Raw genomic sequence first — 11583 nt, 5'->3', positions numbered from 1 at the left:
CTTACGAATTTAAAATTATATTCTCTAGCCACCCACTTTAGATATATTTCAGATTGGCTTCTTTCTAAATCTACATACACCTCAATATCTCTAGACACAGCTCTTTTCAATCCTTATTCTCCTAGCTCACTTCTTCTCTCCAAAATCAGACATTCCCTCGAACATTTTTCACCATATACTGTTCCATGACACTTACTTAGCTTGGATTACTATAAACAAAAAATTGACGAGAAATCCGTCTTCTTCTTCTCCATATATTACTCTTTGGGGTAATCCCTCTTTTCCTCCATCGCTAACTAATCCAATTTTCCACACATGGAAAGATAAGGGTCTCTCACTTACCTCACAGGTCTTTGATCCTGAAGGACAAATATTGTCTTTTTCCACTCTTCAAACACAATTCTCTTTACACACCTCTAACTTTTTCATGTATTTACAAACACGGCACTTTGTCTTTTCGTTGGATCCTAAAACTAGACACCAAAACTCAACTGATCCCATTAATTCCCTTCTGCGCTTATTAAATTCTGTCCCCTATTGTATAAAATGTCTCTACACTATTCTATTACCGATCTCTAACACAAAATCATGGCATGCACTAGCATCTACTTGGCAAAACGATATCCCCGACATTAATTCCCCTTTGACTCTCACTGAACATTGCTCTAAAACTTTAAAGTATCTGAAATCCTCCTATCTTCAGGAAGTACACTGGAGGACTTTACATAGAGCCTATATATCTCCAGCTCAGATAAGCCATATGACTCCAAACACCTTAGGATCCTGTCTTAAATGTCACTGCTCACACGCTAACTTTTTCCACTGTTTTTGGGACTGTGGGAAAATAAAACGTTTCTGGAATAAAGTAATTGTATACCTAAACTTTTTATTCTCCACGCATGTTCTCCCTGATCCTCTAGCCTGCCTATGTGTGAATTTTAAAAATTGGCTCCCCAACAGAGAACTCTCTTCTCATATTCCGTTGTTGGTTACCATTGTGACACTTGCAAAGAAAGTAATTCTTATCCATTGGATTTCCTCCTCCTCTCCTTCTTTGCAAGAATTAAAGTTGAAACTCCTGCAACTCCTTTACTTTGATAGGAATAACACCTTTCCTGACTTGGATAAACACGTTGACCGGTTTTATGCCAAATGGTCCCCATTCATTGTTTCTCTAGACTCGTCTACTCAAGATAGAATTATGAAAGTTTTTGAAAATACAGACTGACACCATCTCCGTGTTATCGCTAACTCTTAATTCCTCTCAACACTGGCTTACTAGTCAATCCTGATTAGATGATAGTAAAACGCTTAGACCTTTTATCAATAACTATGATTAGTTCCCACCCCCTCCCCCCTTCCCATTCCCTCCTCCACCCCCCCTCTATTGTATCCTTCGTTTCTCTGTGTTTTTCTTTTCTCTTTCTTTTTCTTTTAACTTTTTCTTTTATTCTCCTTTTTACTACTTCTCTATTTTACTTTCGTCATAGTTTCAAGTAGATAAATTCTACAGAATCCTCAATTTATATTCCAAATTGCAATATGTTAGTCGAGGTTCCTCTTCATTTTAACTCGCTGTATTTGGATTAATTATTCATATCATTTGTTTCCGTACTACTGGATTACTGCATTGTATGTATTTGACGATACATTTTTTCTGTGCATTCATCTGTACCTTTGAATAATAAAAAATTGCATTTGAAAAAAAAAATGGAGCTCTATCTGGCATAATATGTGACAGGTGCTCTACCTGGCATAATGTGTAAAAGTGGCTCTACCTGGTGTAATGTGTGTAAGTGGTGCTATTGTGCAGCATAATTTGAATAATGGAGACTACTGTGCAGTGTAGTATGAATTGGAAATATTTTGTGGCCATGCCCCTTCCCCAAGAAGCCATGCACTTATATTTTTAGCTTGGGCTTAAGGAGCGCAATGACCCTGTTTTAAATAGTGGGGTTGGGGGTGGGGCACTGATGTCTAGTTACGGCACTGGCTTTCACTCCTGAAGAAGCCATGCCCTTATATTTTTAGCTTGGGCTTAAGGAGCGCAATGACCCTGGTTTAAATAGTGGGTGGGGGGGGGCACTAATGTCTAGTTACAGCACTGGCTTTTACTCCTGGCGGCAGATTTAATGGTGGGGCTGCATTCAGATAAAACAAGCAACAGGAGGGAGCCTAGTAGAGATGAAGATTCAAGTAAAACCCAGTCAATAAACATGCATTTGGGGTGAAGCTTATTAATGTATTGATAAAATTGCTGTTTCCTTTGGAAGAAGCAATAAACTCTGGTCAAGTTAGCAAACCCGAAAAAGAAGTGTATTTGACCAGTTAATTTTAATTGCCTTCTTAGAGATGGCTGTGTTACAACACCTCAGATTACTTACATATCAATAATGGATATCAATATACTGTAATAACTGAATATTTTACTGTCATTTTTGAAAGCTTTTTAATTTTACTAACAAATTGTTGCTCTACATATTAATTAATTGTTAAGGGATTCACATGTGGTTGTTGTTGCTCTGTGAAATTCATGAAAACATCCTCACATGTAATTCCACTAGGATCTCTGTCTGCTATAAAATCATCACAGAAGCTGAGAGCTAAATACTGTACAGCAGTCACAACATTAACAAACCAGAACACCACGACTGCCGAGAGGAGGAACCTGCCATTCCCTCAGATGTTTTCTTATGCATGAAACATACTGTAATATTATGTCATTTTTTCACCTGCTGTTTTTATTTTTGACAACAGTACGATCTTTGGTGAAGACCAATTCGGATTAGGACAGAATATTTCTGGAATATTTTCTTACTGAATGCCACTCTGAAATTGTGCTCTAAAATAGGCAGATGTTTCGTATTAACTACCGGACTTTTCTCCAATCCGTATTATGTCATTAGCAGTGTTACTGCTAATTGTGTATATCTCTTTAACAGCGATGATTATCTTAGTGAACATTCGGAGGTGATTTGGTGAAAGAATTTGTGACATTTACAAACCACATTTATACATTTAAAAAATTATATTAAGAGAATTTGTAATCTGTTACTATTTATGTTCTGACCTTTGATAAAAAAAATCCTATAAAACAACTACTTCTAAATTATAAATGTGTGATCTGGTGATATCAGTTGACAATTAAATTTGAAGAAAAAAAAGACGTCTAAGCTCTCACATTCCCCTTCTCTACTCACCAATGTGCAACTTTGCCTCCTGACCACTCTTTATATTTTGATCTTTTTTTTACTATAAGACTCCACAGAATACATTATAGATATTATAGATATTTACATGTTGTATTGTTATTAATAGGGGAATTTAGTAAACAAAAAAAACAATTGGACATTTTGTTTAATGCCCCATCTTATTGCCAACGTTTACATTAATTAGCCACCCCCTACATAATTTTCTAGGACTCAGGATATTTATGGACATTTCAGAACCTTGAAGTTTATAGGAAAAAATATCTGTTACAATACAAATTACTTTTACCATCTTTGCACCGTCATTTCCTGTTGCATTCTTATTCTTATTTTTATAATTTGTGACTCCTGTTACCAACTCCAAGTTTGTTGATTACACAGTTTCATATTTTTAATTCAAGAATAATATACATACTTAATATATGTCTACATTTTTCAAAAACAGTTTTCTTTCTCTAAACATTGTGGGTTGCTGAAAGGACTATATGGCACCATAGGTATGGACATTTTCCATATAGCTTACTGCTAGATGATAGATATCTGTTGTTTTAAATTTAATTTCAGTATCAAATTCAAGTATTCAGATATATATTGTCAAAATGGGGTTGAGGTAGAAACAATGCTCTGTATAGACTTTAGCTGGCCTAGGGGTGGTCACAGGGCTCCCCTGTTGAGCCCAAAAATAGAAATGGATGTATGCATTTACTACCTTGAAAAATGGACTTTGATGTCCCGAAACGCGTTGGTGTCTGCCTACCAGTGCTCTGGACTTCCAAGGATGTTTTATACCACAGGGAAAATCTCGCCTTCCGGAGCCTTATGCAGGGTATCTTTCCCGGGTATACCTTGCATATAACACCTGCGGCTCCGGCCACCATTTTGGTAGGATTCTCTGTGTTATCTACTTCCATTTTATATGTGTTTTGATTTTAAGTGTTTGTTTAAATTAAAACAGAGATTGTTTTTATATAACACTAGACACATGCCTTATTTCCTACCAATCATGGCTCAATCATAATGTTTTATGTGGGTGTTATCTGACAAGCGCCAATCAGGAGTAGTAATCTTTCTGTATTGCATACATCCATTCAGATATATATTGTCCATATTTTTATCCATTCAATTAGCCACAAATTATATTCTGTGACATCCCGCATTTATAATCTAAACATATTTTGCAAATAAAAAAACTGTTCAAGTTCAAAACTTTAATGTGTGGAAATGGCGCCAATATCGTGCATTAATTATGTAATGTGTAATCTATGTAATCTATGTAAAGTGCATGAAAGGGTCATTCTAAGTAGAAATTTACTCAGTTCTTAATGTCAGAATTATCACAAATTCAGATTTTCTGGATTTTTCTTTTTGGCTAACCAAAACACGTGACGTCCGAGTGCCAATAAGAAGATCTGGGTAAATCCGCAAATAGAGTGTCCAATGACTGCAGATTTGATTAGTAACAGTGGACAGTAAGCAAAGCATAGGAGGCTATTGTAAGGTATCGCAGGGCTGAATTTTACAACATTTAAGATAGAATTAGAAAGTATAGCCAGCAGGAGTATTTCAGCAAATAAAAAAAAAGGATTTTGGGGTTACAGTTAGATTTACGGTATCTAATGTGATTTATAAGGGAGTTAGTAAACTCTTGCATTTCCCATCTGGAAGGTCAAATACACATAATTAGAACACATAGACATTCATGTTCCCCATCATTACACCCATCTCTCTGCTTTTTAGAAAATAACATGAATAATGAAGTGGCATTATAAGCTATGTATTACTATTGAAACACCTTTACATACATCATTAGTCATCAGGTACGTGCTCTGGAGACTTACTGAGAGCCACAATTTCTCCATCTGATACCCACATTAAATTAACATACAGTAGTTTTCTTGATGAATAGCAAAAAGTCATGGCAATGAGATTTTGACATGTTAAGAAAAAGAAGTGTGGCCTAATTTGTGGCTAATTGAATGGGTAAATCTGCTGTAAGTGATGTTAATGTAATACTCCACCTTACATTGAATTATAAAATATTATGATAATATCAATGTAAATGTATTAAATACCATTTATATTTCTTTTTTTGTAGGATATATTCTCTACTGGCTTCATTTCGTCGGCTTTTATCAAATTTTATACTGTCAAAAACTATTGCCATTGGAGAAACAGACCTCTTACAGTTTATTGTACAAGGGTGGAGGGTAACACTGCACAGAAAGAAGTTTAACACTTATTAAAAAAAAGGTCAGCATCTTATTGTGATATAATGATCTAATTCTGAATCTGCTGTGTGTTGTATTAGATCCTGATTCAGAGATGATATGTGAACCTAATGGTTTATGCACATCTCCAATGGTACGGCATCTCCAATGGTAGGACTTGTTCTGACCCCGTTCTGGTAATTTCCCGGCATTTGATGTCGGGGGGTTGAAACTGGGCAGCGTTTTCAGAAATTGGGGGCAAAATGCCCCAGTTTTCTGGCCCCAGTAGCATTGTAAAAAGCCCATCTTTCACAGATGGCTGACGTAACTGATCCAATACTGCACAGCTGCGGCTGCCTAAAGCTTTCAGGGGAATTTATATAACAAGACTCCTCCTGCTGAATCAGCATATTATACACAGCATCTGTGTGACCTGTGTCATTCCCTGAATCAGGCTCTTATAGGCCCTACACACTGGCCGATTACACTGAAAGATAGGAACGATCTCAATCATTAATGAACGACATATCATTCATATTTTTCAGTGTGTAGGCACCTACGATGAACGATGTGTGGACCTGCACTCGTTCATTGTTGGTCTTGGCTCATTTATTCATGCATGCCAATATGGATAATATCGTGCATATTAGCTTGCAGGGCTATAGGGCTGGGTGAAGGGGGGAGTGAAGAAACTTCACACCCCCCGACACCCGCCCCCGTGCCACCAGGTTGTTCATCCGTTGGCTGTATCGGCCATCGGGTACCTCAGCGGTCAATAGGGCGTTGTGTAGGGCCTTTAGTCTCACTTATAAACCTATACTATAATTTATCATATGGATGTATAAGTAATTACATAGCAAGTAGATTTTTAAAGTTGATTTAAGTTACAGCAAAGTAATCGATACTTTAAAAGCATAAGTATACCGTATATTTCTAGAGTATATTATACACTGTAATACAAAGAAATTGTAGCCATATAACAGCAATTCATGCATACACATTCATTTTTGCATATGGACCATACAACTTCTGACATTACTCAAACAATTTTTGCACAGAGCTCTGGAAAAAAAGCCTAGACATCCTTGAAATACTGTGAAAATTAAGAGAAATATGGACTCTCGTGTTTTTTGGGGCACTTTTTTTAATGTCTGGTATTAAAAATTTACTTTTATTCTAATCATTAAAATGAGCTCATTAAGCCTATTACAGACAAAAGACAGACGTCAACAAGTAACATAGATATCAAGAGTACGTTTGAGCAATATTTGCTTCGATTTACAAACTAATTGGTTCAGCAAAACACTCATATAAATTGTGTCAAAAAACTGTATTATTAGGTATCAATTACTAACTCTAAAAGAATAATAATTTCTAGTATCAATACTGATAATAGTACACAGATTCACTTAGCTCAATATTCACTAATACAGTTTGAGCAATGTTTGATTAAGTTTGCAAAATAGTAGGCTCAGCAAAATTTTTACATATAGATTATAACAATTAACAATATTGTTGGGTATTAAAAAGTAAATGTAAGAAATTCAATAATTTTTAGTAATTTCTAGTATCAATACAGATAATACACCATGCTGTTCACAGATTCACTTAGCTCAATATTCACTGGTTCCAATTCCCGCTCCCCCCACTCAATTTTACTGTATAACCACATATAGGATTGGCTAGCATATAGGGATAGCAGCTCCCGAAACCTCAGGCAGCTCCCAAAAAGTGCAGTGCTGTTTCCCCCCCCCCATATCTCTTTCCACTGTACTACTTTGACCATCAGGGGTGCACCTCCACCTTAGACATCTCTTATTAGGCTTTGTCCTATATTACTAACACAACTATTATTATGGATTTTACTATCACTTGATCTTATACCATTGTTTGATTGTATCTACCTGCGCTCATACCTTCCATATTCCCCCACCCCTAACAACGATATCCTTGAGTTACTGAAATCAAATATGCAAGATTTCTAGAATGGCAGAACTTCATAAACCCTTTATGCTTGAAAATTGCAACATTTGATTCACTTGATTATCTGTGTGACCAGGATAAATTCTGTAGTTTAATTATGAGGATCAAATTATAGGAAGAAATAAAAAACTATTACTGTACATTATTTAAATCATCAGATAATTTATATCTAATATACAGTGCATCTGGAAAGTATTCACAGCGTTTCACTATTTCCACATTTTGTTATGTTACAGCCTTATTCCAAACTGGAATAAATTCTTTTTTTTTGCCTCAAAATTCTACACAAAACACCCCATAATAACAGCATGAAAAAAAATTTTTGAAATTTTTTGCAAATGTATTCAAAATAAAAAAATAAAAATTCACATGTACATAAGTATTCACAGCCTTTGCTCAATACTTTTTTGATGCACCTTTGGCAGCAGTTACAGCCTGAAGTCTTTTTGAATATGATGCCAAAAGCTTAGCACACCTATCTTTGGGCAGTTTTGCCCTTTCCTATTTGCAGCACTTCTCAAGCTCCATCGGGTTGGTTGGGAATCGTCGGTGCACAGCCATTTTCAGATCCCTCCAGAGATGTTCAATCAGATTCAAGTCTGGGCACTGGCTGGGCCACTCAAGAACATTGACAGAGTTGTCCTGAAGCCACTCATTTGATATCTTGGCTGTGTGATTAGGGTCATTGTCCTGCTGACAAATGAATCGTCGCCCCAGTCTTAGGTCAAGAGCACTCTGGAGCAGGTTTTCCTCCAGGATGTCTCTGTACATTGCTGCATTTATCTTCCCTTCTATCCTGACTAGTTTCCCAGTTCCTTCCACTGAAAAACTTCCCCAGAGCATGATGCTGCCACCACCATGCTTCACTGTAGGGATGGTATTGGGCTGGTGATGAGCGGTGCCACGTTTCCTCCAAAAATGACGCCTGGCTTTCACGCTAAATATTTCAATCTTTGTCTCATCAGACCAGATAATTGTGTTTCTCATGGTCTGAGAGTCCTTCAGGTGTGTTTTGGCAAACTCCAGGTGGGCTGCCATGTGCTTTTTTCTAAGGAGTTGCTTCAGTCTTGCCACTCTACCATACAGAACCTGATTGGTGGATTGCTGAGATGGTTGTCATTCTGGAAGATTCTCCTCTCTCCACAGAGGAATGCTGTATCCCTGACAGAGTAATCATCGGAATCTTGGTCACCTCCCTGACTAGGGCCCTTCTCCCCTAATTGCTCAGTTTAGATAGCCGGCCAGCTCTAGGAAGAGTTCTGCTGTTTCCGAACTTCTTCCATTTACTGATAATGGAGGCCACTGTGCTCATTGGGACCTTCAAAGCAGCAGATATATTTCTGTACCCTTTCCCAGATTTGTGCCTCGAGACAATCCTGTCTCGGAGGACTACAGACAATTCCTTTGACTTGGTTTGTGCTCATACATGCACTGTCAAGTGTGGGACCTTATATAGACAGGTGTGTGCCTTTCCAAATCATGTCCAATCAACTGAATTTTAAAACAGGTGGACTCCAATTAAGCTGTAGGGACATCTCAAGGATGATCAGTGGAAACAGGATGCACCTGAGCTCAATTTTTAGCTTCATGGCAGAAGCAGTGAATACTTATGTACATATCATTTCTTAGTTTTTTTTTTTTAATAAATTTGCAAAAATCTAAAAAAAATTTTTTTTAATGCTTTCATTATGGGGTGTTGTGTGGAGAATTTGGAGGGTAAAAAAATAATTTATTCCAGCTGTAACATATCAAAATGTGGAAAAAGTGAAGTGCTGTGAATACTTTCCAGATACACTGTATGAGGCTAGGCAAAATTGGTGTCATCTGGAGTTGGGATAGTTCATGTTGTTTATTATTATTATTATTATTATTATTATTATTATTATTATTAATAATAACAATAATAATACAATGTAATATATAAATGTAATATATGAAAATATGTATTATTGGCCTTTAAATCACTCCTTTTCCAGAGATCATAGAGTAAGTGTAATTCTATGTGGTGTTTGAAAGTTCTCCTCATGTTTGCTTGCGTTTCCTCCTAGTGCTGTCTTCTTTTCACAGCCCCAAAACATTTGCATGGTGTGTAGTTGTGTGGTATTTGTCCTCTGACAAAATTGACCTAAAGAATGGGTTCATTATCAAAATATTTGTTGTAATATTATGGTGGAGACATAATCCTTGATATATGATCATAGTTTACTGACCGGTTGCTAGTTAATAAATCAGTTTAATCAAGTTAATGTTCTTGCAGGATACAAGTTGTGCTCAGTGACATCTTCTCTACCCACTCAAAATGTGTGAGGACAACCAGACTGCAGTCACAGTGTTTATACTTCTTGGATTTAAAGGTCTATATTCATACAAGATTCTATTTTTCATCCTGTTCCTCTTCTCCTATATTGTGGTGCTCAATGGGAACCTGATCATCGTTGTTTTGGTGTCGATTAGTGAACGCCTCAAAATTCCAATGTTCATCTTCCTTACACAACTAGCAGTCGCTGATATCTTAATAACCACAACCGTTATACCAATGATGTTGGATATCATATTAAGCGATACAAAAGAAGTGTCTGTCACCGGTTGCCTCATGCAGATTTACTTTTTTGATATTTTTGAATTAGTGCAGTGTATTGTTATTGCTATAATGTCTTATGATAGATATTTGGCCATTTGCAATCCGATGCGTTACAATTCCATAATGTCACCCGATGTTTGCAGAAAAATTATTGCTGCTTCTTGGTTATTGGTGTTTATTGCATCGGGTGAATTAATTTTGGTTTTGCAATTACAATTCTGTGGTCTAAAGTACATTGACCATTTCTTCTGTGATTCTGACCCAATTTTAGAAATATCCACATCAGACAATTCATTGTTGTTACTGGTTGATTTTTTCTTCTCTGTTGTTTTTATCTTTATTCCTTTTTCAGTAATTATCGTAACCTATATGATCATTTTCTACGCCATACTAAAGATTTCTCTCAACAGTGGAAGGAAAAAAGCCTTCTCCACATGCAGCTCCCACCTAGCTACTGTATGCATATATTATGGAACCCTAATGATTGTTTACATGGGGTCATCAGAAGACAGCTCACATATCAAAAAAAAGTTCTATTCTATATTATATGTAGTGGTGACTCCCATGATAAATCCCATTATCTACAGCCTTAGAAACCACAAGATTAGGCAGTCTCTGCAAAAAGTTTTAAATATTCGAACATAATTATAAAATATATATAAAACAATAGAGAAATATGCTCTGCGCTCCAAATTTATTAGTAGTTGATTGAATGATAAATTGATTAATTAATTAAGTGCAGTCTAGCAGGGTGAATAATTGACTCAATGCAACTCTTAAATCACAAATATTTATATCAAATTGTTAAATTCAACAGATACAAAAGAATCAATTTATATATGAAACATATTAAAAAGACACATATGTCCTAGCCTTATAATGTGCACATTAAAAAGTAATAATGTGTCTAACCTAAAACTGTGCTGATTATGACAGCAGAATGTAAAACTCACTGTTGATTTAAACAGGGAAAAGCTCTTTATATAATAACAACTACTAAAAACACTAGCGTCCCAGTGTAGTTTTAGATGATATAACTCCGCAATAGGTTAAAGTTACTTGAGGCATACACGCCGTAATAGTTACCACCGTGCTGGTTCCTGAATGATGCTGCAGGGTCCTGTGTGAAATTACACGGGGTAAAACAAGGTGCTGCAATTAATGCCTCTGGTAATCAATGTAAAAGCTGACCCGCTGGTATTATATAATAGCTGAATTCAGTGCCGTCAGTCCTCGACGGAATGCAGCTGACTCCGGAAACCTCACGGCGGACGACGTCACCCGTTTGACAGATAATCTCGATGAATAGCTGTATGGCTACAGTTAGCCGGCACTGTCTCGACCTCACTGCGGGGGTCCGTGGATGTCCGTCTCGCGGGTCTGTTTCTCCGAGAGCAGCTACGGCGTGTGGTTAGGATGGACTTGCCACACTTGCACCAAGTTTGAATGGCTGTACTGTGAATAACCAGCGGAGTGCGGGAGTTTCAAAAATAAAGAGCTGATCCGTGATGTTGTTCATTCAATAATGCACAGATGTGAGAAAGGGGCGTCAACGCGTTTCGTCTCCTAGCAACCGGAGACTTCCTCAAGACGAATGCCTTCC

The 11583-nt window shown here is 36.8% G+C and overlaps 1 protein-coding gene across 1 annotated transcript; it reads left to right on the top strand.

Annotated features, from left to right (window-relative positions):
- The first annotated feature begins 9698 nt into the window (after window positions 1–9698).
- LOC134934041 (olfactory receptor 11A1-like) lies at window positions 9699–10625 on the top strand. The gene has a single exon (XM_063929558.1). It carries the CDS (start codon window positions 9699–9701, stop codon window positions 10623–10625), a length of 927 nt encoding a protein of 308 aa, XP_063785628.1.
- Window positions 10626–11583: the final 958 nt, after the last annotated feature.

The sequence above is a fragment of the Pseudophryne corroboree genome, chromosome 6 (genome assembly GCF_028390025.1).
Source record: "Pseudophryne corroboree isolate aPseCor3 chromosome 6, aPseCor3.hap2, whole genome shotgun sequence".
Lineage (NCBI taxonomy): Eukaryota > Metazoa > Chordata > Amphibia > Anura > Myobatrachidae > Pseudophryne > Pseudophryne corroboree.
Note: the sequence above shows the minus strand (reverse complement) of the source record. Positions and strands in the feature narration are given on the sequence as shown.